General features: G+C 39.4%; 1 protein-coding gene across 1 annotated transcript in view; it reads right to left on the bottom strand.

The window, feature by feature from the left end:
• COL4A5 (collagen type IV alpha 5 chain) overlaps positions 1-19,956 on the bottom strand; it is a 78,925-nt gene that overhangs the window by 40,644 nt on the left and 18,325 nt on the right. The window contains exons 3-11 of the mRNA XM_042825403.1: positions 14,009-14,068; positions 6,672-6,761; positions 5,424-5,468; positions 4,693-4,737; positions 4,524-4,586; positions 3,746-3,799; positions 2,707-2,733; positions 1,319-1,399; positions 139-201 (exon numbers count right to left, since the gene is read on the bottom strand). Coding sequence (XP_042681337.1) covers positions 139-201; positions 1,319-1,399; positions 2,707-2,733; positions 3,746-3,799; positions 4,524-4,586; positions 4,693-4,737; positions 5,424-5,468; positions 6,672-6,761; positions 14,009-14,068 — 528 coding nt within the window. The remainder of the gene's footprint in view (positions 1-138; positions 202-1,318; positions 1,400-2,706; positions 2,734-3,745; positions 3,800-4,523; positions 4,587-4,692; positions 4,738-5,423; positions 5,469-6,671; positions 6,762-14,008; positions 14,069-19,956) is intronic.

Below are 19,956 nucleotides of genomic sequence, written 5' to 3' on the forward strand. Positions count from 1 at the left end.
GTGCATGGTTGCTACTGTCTTCATATCAAGTTATGACTAAAGTAATCTCTGCATTTTGCCCATTGCTTCTGAGGACATGGAAAGAAAGAAGCAACTGCCTTCTTTACCATTTTGTGGTTAACAGGCTAAGAAACTTACTGTCAAACCTGGGGGTCCTGGAGGACCAACTGGACCTGGTATTCCGATGGGACCAGGTGGACCCTGTTGAAAAATTGAAGGAAGCTATCAGAGGCAATGTTTATGGAAAAAGACCACGAGGGGACAAGTGTGAGACCTCCAAGGTAGAAACAAAACAACAAAACAAACAAATAAACAAAAAAAAAAACAACAACAAAAAGCAACGAACCAAAATTAAACACCAAACGCACAGCTGGCATCCTACAGGTGTCAAATCAAAGGAGCTGACCTCTAACTTACCAATTTGCTCTAGATGAAAAGCCTAAAGAAGTGTAAGCTGTATGAAAACTGTTCTGCTCTCTACATCAATACATCTCTTTGGCTTGGATAAAGGAAAGCTTTTTTGTTTGTTTTGAACTACTTTTGTTGTTTCTTTCTCTTGAATGCACTGAGAGAGAACAACAAAACACTTTGTATTTGATTCCATCCAAAAGCAGACAATAGGAAAGAACAGATCAGAGAAACAGAAATGCTAACAGGCTCAATCTGGTCAGAACAGTCTGAGGTTTGCCTTTCTGTAGCACAAAATGGGAGTCTCTGGCTTCTGTCCAGCACAGACCGATTGACTCATTTCTGCTCCCCTTGTCCTTCCCGCTAAAGTAATGAATGGTTCAGAGGGGAAGCACAGGGCCTGAAGTCACTGCATGTTTTCACAGAAGACTGCTGGGGGAACAGAAACACTGCTCAGGAGATGCAACATGAGGAGAACAACTGAGACATTACCCTCTCTTCCCCCCAATGAAAATAGCAGCTACAGCCCAGAAGTGCAGATTATTACGCACTTCACCGCAGAGTAAGGAAGGAAAGGGAGCTCCAGAATTAATACAGAGAGTATCTGGGAAGTGGCAACAGAAAGGGGAAATAGTGAAGCAAGTCAGTAACTGCATACTGCTGTCCGCTGGACACTGCTTTCCTGAGTAGGGGACTTCTCTGGCCTCTGTGGGCCACCCTAATAAGAGCAACACGAAGCACTTTTGAAGCCTTCCTCACAGCGTAAACTAGAGGTACAGTAAATGTGAGCCTTGCCCTTTCACGTACACACAGGGTTCCCTACCATCAAATGTTCCAACTGCGCTGTAATTGAAGTACTCTTCCATTTACATCTTTGGTAAAACATCTAACAGAACTTTATTCAACTTACAGGTATCCCTGGAAGACCTGGAAATCCTTGGTCACCCTTATGTCCTGGCAGCAAGGATGTAATTATTTCACCTGGTTCGCCCTAGAAGAAAACCAGCTGGCTTTTAATTATTAGCATATTCAACAAATCTTTATCTCCATTCTGACTCCAAAGGATGAAAAAAACACAACTCTTAAAACTATGAGAGAATTAGAGTTATTAGAGTTATGTAGAGCCATGTATGTACGCTCCAGCTTAAAATTTAAGCACTAGATTCTCCAAGAAATACCTCTTTTGATTAGATTTATCATTGCATATTTAGAGAATTCTTTAAATGGCTAAACTACCATCTGCTAAGGGTTCTCTTTGTGTGTGTGTACAAATATATTAGCATTGATCTAAATTCCAAAAGACCATGGGGATTGAAATATAAATGCTTCACAAAAGAGACATTCAAGATCCACATACAGAAAACTTCAATGACACAACGGAAAGAAGGCTTTCAGCTTTTTCCAGTGTCCAACTGCATGATACTAATGTTGTGTATGCTACTGTAATAGTCACACTTCATGACCTGAAGTAAAGTATTTATTACTGATTTCAACTCACATCTTTGCTTTCCATGTAAATGCTATGATCTGCTAGCATTGTAATATCTGCACAATGACTGGGATGAAAGGGGCTGAGAAAGGCAGTTTAGTTTAATAGTCATCATTTCCCAGTACCAATGTGTTACGCTGTTCTGTCAGCAGTTTAATGGAATAACTCCGTGTGTGTGGGGTCAGGCTTCCTTTTAAATAGATATGAATCAAAACTAATGTTTTGACTCATGCTCAAATAGGCCATGAATACAGTAACAAAAAAAACCCCAAGCAAACAACAACAACACAACCCCCCCCCCCCTCCAAACTGACAAGGAATCCTCAAAGGTTCAAAATCAGATCGTGAGACTATTTACACTAGGGGAAAAAAAGTCATTTACGTAAGTAATCTAAACAGTAGGGAAGGACATTTCCAAAAGGAATGTAAGATGTTGCACTATTCCCTTTGCTGGATACCTGAGTCACTATTGCTTAACCTCTACTTGCGTTTCTGAGTGCACACACACACTACTGGAGCATTTAGATGTTTGCAGACCTTCTGTTAACTTGGTGCCTCTCAAAACAGGTGCTGTCCTTCACATTCCCAAGGGAATGAGTTTTAGAAAACAGTTTGAAGTCAAGCTAATGCAGTTTCTAGTTAGTTGCACTGAAATGACTTAGAAGCAATAAATTTTTTTGCAGAATTTCACTCCAGATTCCAATGGATGCATATGGTCTTGTAATGAAAGCAAGCAGCTTACTTTTGCCAGATCACACTGCACACTCATGCCTGGTTAGTACTTAGATGTAAGAGTAAAGAACACTTACCTTCATACCTGGCAGACCAGGGGGTCCCTTTTTTTAAAAGAAACAAAAAATGAAAGAAAGATAACAGAAATAAGTTCTTGGTATGTTATTTGCAAACCACTGATCAGATCTACTGCATGAGACAAGCATTAAAGAGAAAAGGAAAAAAAAGAAGTACTTTGACAGTAAATATTCAGCATTGTATTTCCATTTACTAGCAATTTGCTTTTTTATTGCCTCCTATTATTCTGTCTGTTCAGTGTTCTGTTCAGCTCTGGGGCTCCCAGCATAAGGACACTGATCTATTGGAGTGGGTCCAGAGGAGGCCACTAGGATGACCAGAGGGCTGGAGTACCTCTCCTTATGAAGACAGGCTGACACAGTAGGGGTTCAGACTGAAGAAGAAAAGGTTCTGGAGAGACCTTATTAACGGCCTTCCAGTTACTTAAAGGGGGCCTAAAGCAAAGCTGGGGAAGGATTCTATCAGTGAGGGTAGTGACAGGACAGGGGAATAGTTTTAAACTAAAAGAGGGGAGATTTAGATTAGATATTAAGATGTTCCACACAATGAGTGTGGTGAGGCACCGACAGTGCTGCCTAAAGAAGCTGAAAACATCCCATCCCTGGGGGTGTCCTAAGTCAGGTGGGATGGGGACTTGGGCATCCTGGTCTAGAGGAAAGCATCACTGTCCTTGGCCAGTGGGTAGAACTAGATCATCATTAAGGTCCCTTTCAATCCAAACCATTCTATCTCTTCTGTCTCATTGATCATCACTAACACCATACACAAACACACACATATCAGAGGACAGTAACCAGACCTTCCCTCTCTGACACATAGGCATGCATTTGTATCTTTCTGCAGGTAAAGCATCTCAGCACGGGGGAATTCAAAAGGCTTTTTATTCGCTTTGCCACAGCATCCATCAGAAGAGCTCACTCTTTTGCTGGACATCTAAAATATTCTGATTAATCATAACCTGTTAACTGAGCTTTCACAGATTTAGGTAGGATTTTTTCAGTGGATTACAGGCAGCTGATCTGGAAAACTTGTACTTACAGGAGGCCCTTGTAAACCTGGAAAACCTGGACTGCCTGGGAATCCACGTTCTCCCTTAGGGTTGAAGATGACAATTAGCCAAAAAGCAAAACATAAAAACATAAAAAAAACAGATAAGCAAATGGTTATTGAAAAGCCCAGTTTCATTGTTAGCTAGCAATTGCAATAATCTGTGGGTTAAATGATTTGCAAAAATCACACAAGTGACTGAAACAGAGCTTTCCAAATTCAGATATTTCAAACCTCCAGGCAAGCTACTATAATGCAGAGAGGGAAAAAGTACAGCACTAAAGATCAGCTTCTCAAGAAGAAAGATCATAAACTGAAGCTAAGCAACATGTTTGAATAAAATCAACCCCTTCCAACAAGGACACTGAGTCAGTATTTCAAGGTATTATTATTAAAAAGTAATAATTAAAATGTCCCACTGTTTTGTGGTAAGTTTTCTGTGGTAGCAAGAGTCTACTACAAAGATTATAGCATATTATTCTAATTATGACACATTCCTCTGTTGTCAATCAAAAAATTAAGTATTAAGAAGTACCAAAGAAGTTAACAATGATGGCTGCAGAGTACTAATGTTGTGATCAACAGTTGCTGCTTTAGATATCAGGTCATGACCTCTAGTCTCAGATGCATGTGAATCACTCCAGAATTACATGCACAGCTCAGTAACTTTAAGTATCACAATAAATTAAACTCATTGGCCATGGTCAGAAAAGCAGGAGCTCTTTATCACATTACTGTTGTAAAGTTTAGGATTTTAAAGGAATTCCACCTTCGTTCCATTGCAGCCTGGGATACCCTGAGGTCCTGGTGGCCCATCTTGTCCTGGTAAACCCTTTGAAGATGAAAACAGGATAGAACAGTAAGCTCACAGGATGGCCTACTGGGCCAGAAAGACAAAATGGATCAGTTTCATATCTATATAGCCCATTCCTACTCACAGGAAGTCCTGGTGTTCCTGGAAATCCTGGAAGCCCTGGCGGACCCTAAAAGGAAATTAACCATGAGTGTTTGAAACAGTATGGTGCCACTGGATGTATAAGAGGAATTACAAAAATACTAAAGGAAACCTATAACAAAAAAAGAAACATCAGAATCATCTGTAAAATAAGAATGTCATACTGGGCAGCCATCAAGGTTCTTACATTTCTTTCAGGGGAATAACATAGAAACACAGAGAAGACCATGCAGAACAACTAAGATAATAGTATGCAGATGCACAGAGGGAAAAAAGCAACAACTCATGGTACAAAAGAAGACCATGTACCACTGAAGATAGTGATGCATCAATTGTTGCCAGCTGAGGAGTCTGACAAAAAGAAGCAAATTCACAAAAAGTAAATGGTTTCCAGACAAATTAATCTCTCCCATACTGATTTGACATACTAATATAACATACACACAGTATTGGGATTACTCTCCTTTATGGCTTTATGAAAAATAATATAAATAACACATAAGATTGTGTACCATAATAAACTGTTGCAGTAATTAATTGTATTACACAATCTTAGATTATTTATATAAAGTAATGCAATCTTTTCTACTTGACAAATACATTACTCTCCTTAATTACTCTTTTCCCCCAAAATCACTTCTGTAAGGATCCTGTCTCATACATGGCTTGACCCATAATTCCAGCATATCACTAGGAAAAGGTACCAATACTTACTCTGATTCCCTTGGGGCCAATAGGTCCTGGAAGTCCATCATCACCCTAAGAAAAACCACAACAAAAACCAAAACCACACCAACAAAACAACATTCAAGTTTGCAGTCATTTTGTTCTATCAAAGTAAACCGTGCGATAAAAGTTACTCTTAATTTTTATAACAAGATGGCTAACAATTACATAAGTTATCACTTTCTGAGTAAAAAGGTTCAAAATAATTTCACTTTTGGCATTGGATCTCGTATGGAAAAGCATCTGTTGCATCTGATAAGCCACAGTAGAGGAAATGGTTATTTCTCAACATTACTTCAACTTGCACAGAAGCACTTTCTGCTTTCTTCCATCAAATATACTGCAGTGACCTCTTGTGGGCAACACAAGATAGAAAAGACCAAACTTCATAGTAAAACGCCAAGAAGAAAGGGCATTATTAGAATACAAACACAATCATGGCTTCTAATAGAAGACCCTTTTCTTGTTTCACTGTTGTTATACTGTCAGTTTTCTCTCTCAGCATAGCCTTTTGATTATTCTTATCACTTACCTACTATCCCTTTTTCACATGTTTGCTATGCTTCTGTTAGTTTAAATTGCAGGTACTTGCAGATCCTGGATAAGCTTATATATATACTAAATATAAATGCATTCAGAGAAAGGCATTTCAACATTTAAATACTATAGTATACCATCTGAACAAGGTAATGTAATTCAGTAGCAAACAAAAATAAACTGAAACTGCAGGGAACACAAGGAACATTCCTCAGCTGTCTCTGCAGAGTTCAGTGATGTCTTCATTTGCATCACCCCATCCAAACCCAGCCCAGGAATGCCACCAGATGCAAATCCTAGTTTGCAGTACTGCCCAAAATGGTGGGGCCCCTCCAGAAGCTGAACACCACTCTTATCAGTAAATCAAGTAATGCATTACTGCAAGCAGCAGTATAGCAACATCACCGAGCCTTGCCAAACCTGTTCTCTGACCTTAGCAACAGTCCTAAGGAAAGCATACAAGTGCAGGTACAGTGTTTGCAGGCACATGCAGGTGAACAATGGGAAACATAAAGCAACATTCTTATGGTTGACTCTTTCAAACAATCTAACATACCCTAACCTGGTATATGACCTATTGAAGATTTTTACTATTAAGCTTGATGATAATCAAGAATTCTGGAATGATTTGGGAACAGCATTACAAGCAAGCTAATGCTACCTAGCATTTCCATCCTGTCCAAGTGAATTGGGACTTACCTTTGCACCTCTGGGACCAGGAGGCCCTTCTGGGCCTGGGAACCCGGGCAGACCTGGCTGTCCTTCCAAGCCTGGGAATCCCCTTTCACCCTATAGAAAGGATATGTGCATATGACAAAAGCAAAGGATACTTTAAAGAAATTCATAAAACAAACTGTTTTTCTGCATTTCAGTAGGAAGTTATCATAGAAACTCTAACAATGCAATTACGTATCCTACCAGCTTAGCTACAGAAATTCCTGTACACAGGCACTGCTTTTACCTACACCCCTTAAACAGGTTTCATAGATGTTTATCCACTACTTAAGCCACCTACTGACAGTACATTTCAATAGCAACTCTTCTGGGCTGATATAATTTGCACAGAACTCTCCCATCTTCCTTAAAAGCATAGCTTTGTTAGTCATCAAGTCTCTCCTGAAAACTCAGCTTCCACTGCAATACCTACAGAAATGCTCAGATGGTTATGGACTGCTGCTATACGGTGCTATCTATCATCATTTCACAGATACAAGATTGTTCTCTGTTATATACAAGTAACTGAGATTGTGGCCATGCGCTGCAGGTAAAGCACTCTCTAAAGACAGAATATAATGACGGTTCCAGTCCTAAGTGCTTACAATGTAAATCAAGAGAAACAGAGATAAGACAACACCAAAATAACATTTCTCATCCCTTTTACCTCACACCTCATGCTAAAATTCTAACCTCCCAAGCAGCAACCACATTTCAGTGAGTATTTATGCAATGATTAGCCATGACAGCTCAGTGTAACAGATACACCTCTACCATACACCATGGTATGCCCCTCTGTAAATTGTTTGTTATAACATGCTGCTTTCCTGCAGTTTCAGGCTGTTCACAGCTGTAAATTCAAGAAATATTTACTCTTATTTCTTCTACACAATAGATTCATAAAAAAAAAAAACAACAACAAAAAAAACCCAAATCAATAAGTATTACAGCTACAATCACTATAAGGAAGTTAGGAAACACCAGAATTGGTGTGCCTTTTTCTGCATACAGGTTGTTGTATACTCTTCCATTACATCAATTTTTATTTCCTACAGCTCTACCAACTAGCAAATACACAGTACTAAGAAGCAATCACTCAGCATTATTCCTATTGCTTTATAGATACCTGCAAGGCAACTTACATAGATATACCCAAATTATTTTTTCATAGCTCCAGGAACTGCCAACAAAAGAGAGGCCTGAGCTCATTGTTGCATCCTAACAAGCACCTTATAAGCTCCAGGTTTGAGCTGTGCAGTCCTCTGTGCATTCTTTAATTCATCTTGAAGTTTCATTTTCTTGTACCACTTCAGCAAAAATTCAAATAGCAGCTCCTGTACCTACTGCCTCTTAATGTGTCAGCTATGGTGTTCCCTAAAGAACTGGGAGGCCCCGCCTAGATCTCCTCAGCCAGGGGAAGGAATTGAAGCAGGAATTCCATATCTTCAAGAGGACAATGTTAGCAAAGAACTGAAAACTGGAGACTTCAAGACAACAGAAGCATCTACTTGCAGCCTCGAACACAATATGTGAAAGGTAACATTATGGCTTTGCTGACCTCCCTTCTAGTTTCCACAGCATCTCTATGCTGATTTTAGGTACTCAGTAGGATAGCAGGGTTAAGAATTACTCTTAAATTCTGATTTTCTCACTGCACTACCTCAGCAGGTGCTCTGCATTCCACTGCAGAGGACAAGAAACTAGCAGTTATATTCAAAACGCTTACAGAATGTGTTGATCAACATAAAAAAAAACAAAACAGAAACAACCCAAAAAATAGCAAGAGTAACAGGGATTCTCTTCACAACCTCTACTCTGCTGCCTGCAATACTGCTTACTTGGAAAACAAGAAGTCCTTTAGATTAGGGCTTGTATGTTGTGTGCCAAACATGAGTTGTAACTTTACTTCTATACACAATGAGATTCAGATAAACTTCTAGGATAAGGATTATTATCTGGTCAGCTAACCCTGGTTCCTCTATTAAAACGCAAAACTATTACTGTTTATTACTGTTTTTCTTGTAGATCATGTATTGCTTTTTTTTTTTTTTTTTTTTTTTTTTTTTAAAAAACAGAGGACAGGTATCTTTTTCCCCCCATGGAAATGCTGATTACTATACAAATTCAGGTTAGCTTGAATTCAGCACTGCCTTTTTGCATGCGGAACTCCAGGCTCTTCTTTCACATGGAGCTATACAGCTGATGCTGCTTCACTTGAAATGCAAGACAGGAGAAATGTTATAAGCTCAGGCCCAGATATGAAAGGGTTAGTGTGCCCTTGAAGGAGAGAGGAGGAGGAATTTGGGAGTGCCCAATAAGGAAAACATAAGGCAGAGCCAGACTTCGGAGCAAGCTCTGGCAAGAACAGTGTTTGCACTATGGAAATACATACAAGAGGCATGCCAGATGCATCAGGTACAAGCTAGGCTACACAATGCCTATTAATCTTACATTGATCACTTTTCATGCTTTCGTTAGAGAAAGTGACATCTGCAAATGGATGCTAGAAAAAACTTCTAGCAGAAGGTTGGTCTTCTATGTCATCTGCTGCTGACAGATGGTTCTCTAAAGGGCAACTGCTCTGAGGTGTCCACTCTGAACAGCCACATAACTGGCAAGCCACAGCCTTTCAAAGTGAAAGAGGAAACTAAGTCAAACAGTTGAAAGAAATACAGGAGGCAACTGTGAAAACAGGATTTTCTAAGCCTAATTTCTTCTTCTCAGCTTTGAAAGTGAACAGCTACAATGTGAGCGTTACATGAGGAAACCACTGTCAGAGCAATGCCAGGGGAGTCTGCCAGCAAATGACACTCAAGAACAAGACAATTTGAAGGACTAGATTTGGAAACTGCTAAGGAGTTGTACCAAATGCTTTCTGAGGGAGCTGTACCAAACCAGATACAGAGGGAAGAGTAGGGCTATAATCACTACTTTGGATTAGAAAAAAAAATTGGTTAGAGAAATGAGCGCTGGGGGAGAAGCCAAGCTGATCCAGCTCTCCGGAATACAGATGTTGGGAGACACTTTTTTTTCCCCCCAACAATTGTTTTCTTTTCTAGTGTTGCACAGAAAGATCCCTTAAGTGAGAAGAGTTTTCAGATACAGCTTGTTCTTACTCCAGACTTTCCTACTGTACATCTTGTATATAGGGTACTGTATGCAGCAAGATTCAGATGCTGTAATGCTGAATTTGTTAGGTTGTCTGTGAAGTGCCTGTGTTTCCTTGCAAGCACGTACTGAAACAGAAAAGACATATTTAACAAATTTCCCCTGGTGTCAAAGCTAGTAAAAGGACACTATGTTGTTTGAAGTGAGGTTGAAGTCTCTAGGTAACATGCACTATATTTTCTTACAGATGCAAAAACTGTCAGTCTTGCCAGCCTGTTCTTCCTAAAGCAAAGAAAAAAAAAACAACCACAAGAAGTAAAAATAAAAATAAGTAAGTCTAAATATTTTTTGCTTCAGACTTGATGCTATTAAAATAAACAAAATAGCAAAGGTTTAGGTCAGCCCAGACCTCATGTTCCAGTCCTACAGGTACAGTATTCCGTAGCAGAATAAAGATTCATCAGCTACAAGCCATCATTACCTTTGGGAATGGGCAAGGAGTCGGATCCTGATCTCAGTGATTAATTCAAAGTAGTTCCAATGCAATTGCCCTCAACCAATTACACAGATGTGGCAAAACTGTCAACTTACAAGCTTGAACACAAATGTTACTTCAGAGATGAGAATTAAAAACATTTACAAAATACCCTAAGCTTATGCTTTAAGTGACAGTTCCTATTAAAAGCATTAACAAATAGAAGTATATAATCAAGGCCTTACTCAAAAACCACACACATTAGCCAGCCACAAACACAAGCAGTGTTGAAGACAGTTTAATGCTGTGGTAGAGTACAATGAAAAAAATTCACTCTAGCATAATCTGTATTCTTCAACACAGGATTTCTTCAGCAGACCTGCTTCATCTCCCAAAAGAAGTCACAGGGGTCTGTAAACATCTCAGAATACAGGACAACGTTATTGCAGTTTGAGACATCATTTATGAAGCATGTAATTATTCATGATAGTGACTGAAATTTGAGAAGTTTCAATTTTTCCTAATCTATTTGTATCCAGCAATGAAAACAGCAGAGTTTGTCACACCTGCACTATATTTTATTGTGATAAATGCAGAAGAAAATTGGAACCTTGCTTGATGATTTTACTGAATTGCCTCCTGAAACTCAGAGCTCCAAATACATACATCAGAAGATTCCAAGAATAAGATTCTTTTTATTTGCTTCTGTAAGAGGCTACAGACTCTTTGCATCCAAACTGTCCTTGTAACTCAGTATTACAGGTTTTTCTTGCCAGAATCCTGTGAACTAAACTCTTACCTAGATACATTAGGAACTTGCCACAGGATTCTTCAGCACCTCTTATATTGTGATCAATAAACCCAGTTATCTTGGCATCTTCTGAAGTCCTTTTTTAAAAGGCCATAAACTAATCATACATAATAAAGGGTAGCTTCTCGACTGCTTTGTTTAGCTTACTTAGAATGGGTAGCACTAAATAAGTATGATCATCTAGAATAGCATAACATACTCCTAGTTATTTAGAGCTGGAACTGCACCTTAGATGTTGTAAAAACAAAACAAAAAAAGCCCTGTAACACCTCCCAACTTGAACCACATGTTTCTATCACAGCTAGAGACTTGGTTTTCAGCGAGATGATACATTGACAGCTCTAAACCCAAGCCTCAGAGAAGGAATGGGAATACCTTACTAGGGAGAGGGAGGAAAACATTTTAACAGCACTACTTTAAAGCAAAGCCACAGTAATCTTGGAGAGCATGCCCTCTTGGTGACCAAGAGGCTGTAGCCCTTGCCATTCAGTCTTCATCAGCTGGAGCAGCACTGGAGCAGATTCATCTCATAAGTGCCAGGCAGCACTTACTTCAAACCCAATCATCATTCATTTCCTTAAGGAAGAATCAATTATTCACATGTAGTAGACCAACACAAGTAATTCTTGTAATTATCCATATATACCAGCTTAATCATTTGCTTTAATTTCCTGTATATAGCAGCTCAATTGTTTCCTTTGGTTTCAATAGGTTCTTACCAGATCCAGTTCATTAAGCAGCAGCTTATTGCAAGCACAGGACAGAATGGAGAAAGCTGTTACCAGTTTTCTCTAACTTTTCTAATAAATTATTTGTTTATTCATGATAACATATTATACATGTTTTCCCCTATACTACACAATTTCCCTCGCGCGGGGGGGGGGGGGGGGGCCCACCCCCAAAAAAAAAAAAAGAAGACAAAACTTACAGGGCTTTGGTGCAACAGAAAATGTACTACTGGTACAAAGGCTCAAGGCAGAATCATTGATGGCATGAAGCAATTAACCAAGAGCTTCAGTTGCCCAAGGAAAAATATGAAAATAGTTTTCCTATTTGCAGTTCAATTTGTATTATTTTATTAGAAATTGGACATCCTGGAGGGAACTCTAGGATACTTAGAAAGAAGGTTACTTCTGAGTCTGCAAAGAGACACATTAGGCTCTGCAGAGCTGAACAAAGCCGCACTTCTTAGTTGACTTAATGCAAGTGGACAGAAACTTGGATGCAGAAGCTAGTTGCAGGTCCACAAGGAAAGAGAAGTTCAGGGCTCAGCTGAGTGCATTTGACAAGGCTTTTCTTGTCTTCCCAGTACATCATCAGGCTCCATACACCTGACTTCCAGTAGTCCTACAAGTACACTGTCACATTTCCAATGGAGAATCAAAGAGGGATGATTATTTTAACAGCTCCTTGCCCAACGCTGTTCACATGCCAATTAGACAAGGAACTATGGAGTCTGACTTCTGGTTCAGAGGTCACTACAGAAGGAAGCACAAACACCAAATGCCAAGCATCAAATACAAAGCAGAAGCCTGAAGCTTGTTGTGACAAGTTTACACTCAACTGGTACAAAGATAATTTGCAAGAAAGTTTGGTCGAAGAGGTATCAGACTTGAAAACCCGCATCAAATGTTTAAGTAACTGATATGCTGTGATGGATCAGCCTCATCATCTCAGGACAGCTCTAGATATCTTGCAACTGTGTGAGATTTTAGAAAAAGTTTAGGGTTGTGGAAAAGAAAGTTAACAGAAAGCATTATGGACATCAGTGAGGCTCTTGTATATCTTGTATACGGGTGCCTTCATAATTATAGGGAAACTAACGTAATGGCATGTGTATGATCAAACCAGTTGCATAGGCAACCCATCACATCTAAGAGTGCAGGCTTTACTTTTCATTGTTAATTTTCTGTCATGATGGCCTGCAAGCTTCTGAAAGGCTGTTTAATAAAAATGCTGAGACCTGACAGACTTTTACACTGTTTAACTTGACTTTGGTGAAGAAGGAATCCAAATTTATCAGATCTCACAGTAAATCTTCCATTCTAAGAGTGGAAATCTGCATTATGTGCCTACCACTTTAAGAAGTGGGTGCCAAAAACACTATGTTCCCATTATTACTTTATTTAGAAGGCCAGAAAACGTACTCCAAAGTTTTTGTACCTAACTTGCCAGACAATTTTGTTTACTGAATTCACAAAATATCTGTGACTAATTCAGAAAACAGCTAACTGTACACCACAGATGGATTCTCCAAAGTTGCACCTGCTATGGTTGTATTAGGAATGTAAAGCCTACTGCTGGAATGCCCTCAAACTAAACCCAAAGTACTCCTGTTATTAGTGCTATGATTCATCTGGTTTAGCCAGCTTTATTTGAAGGAAATGCACCAACGAGGTTGAAGTTTGATTGAACCTAATCAAACTCTAAACTTGCCATCAATGTTATGTTATTTTTCACTAGGTATGTATATTGTAAATATACCTGATGAACTAAAAGTAAATAAATGCCAAGGAATGACCTCATTTGCCTACAGCCATCTGGATGATAAGTACAGCACCATAAATTACTATGAGTTTTTGACATCTGCCCTCTTTAATCTCAGCCAATAGTAAAATTCTGCAATAGTATAATATTGAATCAAAGCAGTAACTTGAGATTTTGCATCACATTTGTTCTTCATGTTATACTTGTTTATACAACTTCAAAATCACCTTTGAAATGTGTCAGAAATTAATCCAGAGCATTGAAGCACCAAAAAAAATAATATTGAGCACGCACTATTGCCTCAAAGGATAAATTTGTAAAACTGTAAGTAGTACCAATGGTAGAATCATAATGACTGCATAAAAATACAGCAGGAGTGGAAGTCAAAGCTGTACAGAAGCAAAGGTTTGTGCATTAGTCAATCACATAAGGTATTCTTACCTTTTCTCCTTTAACTCCACTGCAATCACATTTGGTTAGGGATGTACACCCATGGCAAGCCTGTAAAGACATAAGAAAAGATTACGTTTTGAATCACTGTAAGGTAGCATCAAGTCTGCAATACTACTAAAGTTATTCTAGAACACAGGCCTACAAAGTAGGTCACCCAGACCTCATACACATGTTCAAAGCATATGCAGTCTACTGAAAACCTGATTAACTTTAAGAGACTTATGCTTTTACATGTTAGTTTCCTTAGCATTTTTATGTTTATTTTACACAAGAACTATTTATCCTAGGACAAAGTAAAATGCAACCTATGACTAAAGAACATTAACAAAACAGGTTCTTCGGCACTTGCCACCTCACTGACAGCATCCATTTATGGCTCTCACCAGTAGAGGTCAGGTTTTGAACAAGAGTTTAACCAAGCCTTATTTATGGTAAGATGGTATTATGGAAAGATCTTTAGTGCCAAATTAATTCATGCCTCCACAGCACAGTTACACAGAAGAGGTTTTAAAAAGCAAACAAAAGACCACCCAGATGTCATCTAGTTGCATTCACACTCTACCAAGCATGACAAGTCAGCTAAAACCCTCCCTCACATAAGGGGGAGGCGAGAGGGTCTGGGAGGTGCAGTGGTCAGAGGAGAGAGTTAAGGAATTTGATTCATAGCAGTGATCCAAGCCAGACAAGTTCTTGATATCACATCTGCTCAGTCTGAATGCTCCCCAGCTCCAGCATGATACTCACTACAGTTCTGTGTTGATTTCAGAATTGAGCAGACTGGTGTGCTTAAACAAAAAAAAAAAAAAGGGAGATTTGTGGAGGAGGAGAAACTTCACAGTGTACATAAGGCAGCAATCAATTCCCACAACTCTTAATACTTAAAAACCACGACCAGTATGAGAAGATACTCTCCCCCAAATACTTGAGGATTTAATTTGCTCTGAGGACACACGTAGCATCATAAGTAAATTACAACACATAATTAACAGTTGAAAAAGCTGAGGGTTTGGGCTTCTCCACTCAACCTCAAATAACCTGCAAAGAACAGTATGTACAGAGAAAGTTTCAGCTGAGCAGGAGACGAGCCAGTTTGTCAGTACTCAATACACCCACACACCAACTCTAGCCCTCATTATCACAGAGACACGACCCATCACCTACCTGGCATTACTAACATCCTGGCTCTTAGCCTAAACACACTACCGAGCATCAGAATGAAGACACCAAAGCAGCTTAATTCACCTGGAGCTACAGAAACCCAGGATAAATAAAGTATCCTGTTTCACAAGACACAGCTTTCAGCGCCATCGCAGTAGTGCCACACAACAAAGCTAAAGCATATCTCCAAATCTTCAGCTTTTCTAATCAGTTCCTTGATTTGATGTACACAGAAATTCAAAATTCTCAGCAATCAGGAGATTATCCAGATGTTTCCTAAAGTGAAGATGAATCTTAGTAGCCAGATTAGGTTTTCAAAGATCAGACTGGACCCTGAATAACCCGGCTGACCTCATCACTGAGTCCGCTTGGAGCAGAGTGTTTGGCTAATGCCCTCCTGATGTCACCTTTCAGCCCAAGTGACCTTCTGAACTCAGCATCAGGTCCTTCTCACTTTCAGAAGTGTATTTTAAAAAGCAAGTTCAGCTTAAACTAGTTTTAGGGTTAATCTTGCTTTACTTAGGAGATCAACCTTAGCTACACATAATACTCCCTTGCTTCACAATACAACACCAAGAGAAAGAAAGAGCAGGTACTTATCTCACTGTGCAGCAGTGTCAATATCCTATTGCAAGGAGATCACACAGATCTACTTGAAGGTCTCTGCTGCCTCCAAGAGATGGGGCAAAAAATAAATCATCAGTAATTAGAAACATAAAGCTACACAGTGGTAAAGCACAGCCTAAAACAATGCACCATCACAATGGCACAAAGCATAATAAAGATTTGTTTAGGTTAAGGAACAGCGAGATTCATTTAGTCTTCCTCTTACATTTCGAAGAATGTTTCCTACAGAAATTTTCCTGAGTCTTCAGATAAAATAATTGGTCTGGATGGGGAAAGAATTTAGAGAGGGAAGGTGTGAGAATATGTCCTTCACAAAACAAGATATTCACAAAATTTTGCAAAGATTTTAGACACAAACTCAAAAGAGTCTCTGTCTTTTGCCACTGATTCTCCATAAAAAAGCAGAAAACTGCATCATTAGTGCTGACTCATCTTCAACACTAATCCTGCCAATGTGACAACTGCACACGATGGATACCATCAATAAAGAAAACAGATCATGAAATAAAGTACAGAAAGAATCACCCAAAGCAGGGCTGCTTTGAGCAGGCTGCACAGGACCACATCCAGCTGTACCTTGAGTAGCTCCAGTGCTGGAGACCCACAGCCTCTCCAGGCCCTGACCAGAGGCTGGCTGCCTTCATGGCAAAGAGCATCCCCAAATCTCACCAGTTCTTTATGATGAGTAGCCATAGTCTCAGCCTACACAGGGTAAGAGGAGCTTGGTTCTTACTTTACTGTACTCTTCTCTAAGAAGCAGGAAGACAACCATAAGATTCTTCTCTTCCCTGATGCCTTTTTCCTCTGAGGAAAAAAAAAAAAAAAAAAAAAAAAAAAAAAAAAAAAAAGATTTTCCCAGTATCTTCCCATATGTCATGGGTAACAGCCTCTCAAATCTGGGCATGCTGAAACAAAGCAAAATGAGCTTTAAATCAGCTCCTCGGTTGTGATACTTGTGCTGATTTTGGTCTTCACAGAGCTGATGAAGTACGTATCTTTCTTGCGTATGCAGGCAATAAATATCTGTGGATGTGATGCCAAAACAGAGTGCACCCTTCCCAGCATTAAAGACTGTTTTTATTATGAGGGGTCTAAATAATCCTGTATGAAGTATTTTTAAGTGCTTCTCTCCTTAATCCCATTTTCAAAGTGATTTAATCAATACAGCTCCTACCATAAACCATAACTCAAAAAAAAAAACAAACAAAAAAAAAAACAACAAAAAAAAAAACACCACAAAACCTGTGACTGTCATCCAAAGTCATTTATATTTCCAGACTAGATTCCTTATACTTTGAGGAGCCTCTTAACTTTGACAATTATCCCATCTCAAAGATGGATGTGTACTCACTGAACGCTTTCTGATAGATTGCTTCACATACCCAGCTCAGATCTTTTACTTGCAGGAAAGTCTTTCTCAGACAGAAGTAACAGGAGGCTGAACAAAGTCAGTAATCAGAAAGCTCTCACCAAACACTCACTGTAATCAAATGGCAGCAGCTTTTGGCTTAAATCCTGGGAAGATCTCTTTACCCACAAGCTTATCAAGAAGCATTCCCTCCACAGAGTCACTTATCTCCCTGTACAAAAGCAGTAGTTTGGCAGATTGTATTTTTTAATCTGTATTATTTTTACCTCCACCACGTTAATGCTTTTGAACTGAACAGTTGAAAGAGAAAAATCCCTGAGAATTTGTCCTCTATCAAGATTGACTCATGTCACTTCTGGGTCATACAGCAGTATAACAAAGACTAGAGTCAAAAGTGTCAGCAGTGTAAAACAAAACACTTGAGAGCTTAGCGATCTGTTCTAAATGAGAGCTTGCTTCTTGTTTAGACTTTTCAATAGTCTCAAGGCCTTTTTTTCCTTGTGAAAGCAGGCTGAAGAACTGTGCTACAGGAGAACATGTACTGCATAACAAGCCCGTACAAGTTTGAAAGCAACTCAGCAGAAAGAGGATTCTGATATCACAGATTTAATTATGTATTTCACATGAACGCAAAAAGAAAGAATTGAATCCAGGCTGCTTTCTATGAGTAGCGGTGCTTGGAATCTCTCCTTCATATAAGCAGCAAGTTTGAGAAGAGCAGATAGGATGACTATAGCATTGAAATCCTAGAAAACCTACATTAAGACCAAGATTTGGATTACCACTGTCAGCGGTTTGCTCTGTGAGAACTTAACCATCACTAGTTCAGGCAATTACGTGATCGGCTGCGTTTCCAGGCCTCACACTTCAGTGGAACTCAAAAGTTACATTTGTTTTATCTGTTACACATTGGAGAAAGTGAGAAGGCTGCCTGCCTTGGATCAGACAGCCAGAAGCCTTCAGCAGCAGCTCGAGCCCTAGCTCTGGTCAATACGATGCACATAACTTCAGGTGACAGGAAAGGTAATAACATTTTGGAAAACGTGAGCTAGAACAGTGAGCTGGGTGTAGATTGTAAGGAGTGGGTCATGATCTTCACAACAATTAAAGTCTTTTAGTTTTCAGCTACAGGAGGATGGCCAAGAAACGGATGCAGCTTGTAAGAAATGACTGAAACAGTGGAGATTTGCTTCTTGCCAACTGCTTTCCCCTTTAACACTCCCCTCACCACCACATACCTGTAAGGATGGACTCACTATCATTTCCATTTCCTTTGCTGTTAATAGCGTAGCAAGACAATCAAGGGCTCTAATTAATCTAGCCAAGTTTAGCTAATCCTTTCATTGGATTTTCCTGACAGCTTCTACTCCATTGAACTAGTGTGAGGAGAGCAAGTTCTTTTCATTAGTATATAAAAGAAGGAATGGTATTGGTTTTCTGGTCAAAGGATAATTCTTCCAGAACAAGCTTGGTCTTTTGTGCCTTACATGAACTGAGGAAAACTGCTTTATGCCACCAACAGAATGGTGTTTAGGTTTTAAATTTTTCTTTAAATTGCAATGCAAACTTAAAAAAAAAAAAAAAAAAGTACACATTTGAAGCCTCAGTCAATTCTTACTCTTGGCCACGTTTGCAACTGACAGCTCAGCAAAATGAATAAGCCTAAGTTATCCCCAAGATTTGTTTTGGCTGAAAACCTGCTTTAAGCATTAGGTACACTGCCCTCTTTTCTCACCAGGCCTAGAGATGTCAGTCGCAAGGCAACTGCAGCACAGCCCACTCCTCCCACCTCCCATTCACAACCACATCGGCCAAAACATTTCAGAGAACAAAAAGAAAAGCCAACACACACAAGGTAGGTAAATGTTATTCCTGGAAAGAACAGCAACTGGGGACTTCCTAAAACTGTTGTCAATAAAAGATTCTCCTAAGTTAATAAAAGTTATGGAGGACTGGTCAAATGTTCAGATAAATTAACCTGCTCATAAGCAATCAGAATCCGAGTAACAGCACAGTTAAACAACACCTCAGCTTTGGATTGCTGAGCTTTGAAGTGATTTACCATTACACACACCCAGCTGCAGGAAAGTTACTCGGCAGCAGGGGAAGAGCAGACGTAGGGCACATCTAAAAACCCACAAGGTGAAGTATGCAAGAGTATTTAAGTAACGTACTAGGTACTTCAACATACAGTTATTTAACAATATTTTAATGCACTTTCCACTGTAAAAACTAGAGATGAAGAGGGACGATGCTGGTCATGTAGCAGCACTTGAAGTTTACAATCAGAAATTAATAATCTAGAGAAGGAGGTGTAAATTCTTACAGAAGCACAGATAGTGAATCAATAAGGTGCCGTTATGAACAATTAAAAGTGTTCTGACGTGGCAAACGCTGCTTACAAATGAATTATTGATCTAGATCAAACAGTTGGAGAAAAGAAAGAAAAAGCACAGCCTGAGCATTTACAAACTAATTCCTTTGCTCCAGCATCCTCTTCACATATTCTTTTATTAAGAACGAATTTACTGCGTGATTATCTCTCTCATTCCTGAAGTAGCACAGCAGCATTACTTTACCTACCTGGAAGCACAGTTTCTATCAACAGACTGTATGTTCTCTCTTGACAGCTCAGGTGGCAGCAAGAGGTCAAGCGAGAGTTGCAAATAGATAGTGGATATCCACTGCTTTAGGTGCTGTGCTGGCCTGCAACACACTAAGCCTCTTAAATCACTTAGAGGAGCTACGGTTCAACATCTGTTTGTGCGTGAGATTAACATGC

This window comes from Centrocercus urophasianus, unplaced genomic scaffold (assembly GCF_019232065.1).
Source record: "Centrocercus urophasianus isolate 14NV4802_14NV808 unplaced genomic scaffold, USGS_Curo_1.0 seq_24, whole genome shotgun sequence".
Lineage (NCBI taxonomy): Eukaryota > Metazoa > Chordata > Aves > Galliformes > Phasianidae > Centrocercus > Centrocercus urophasianus.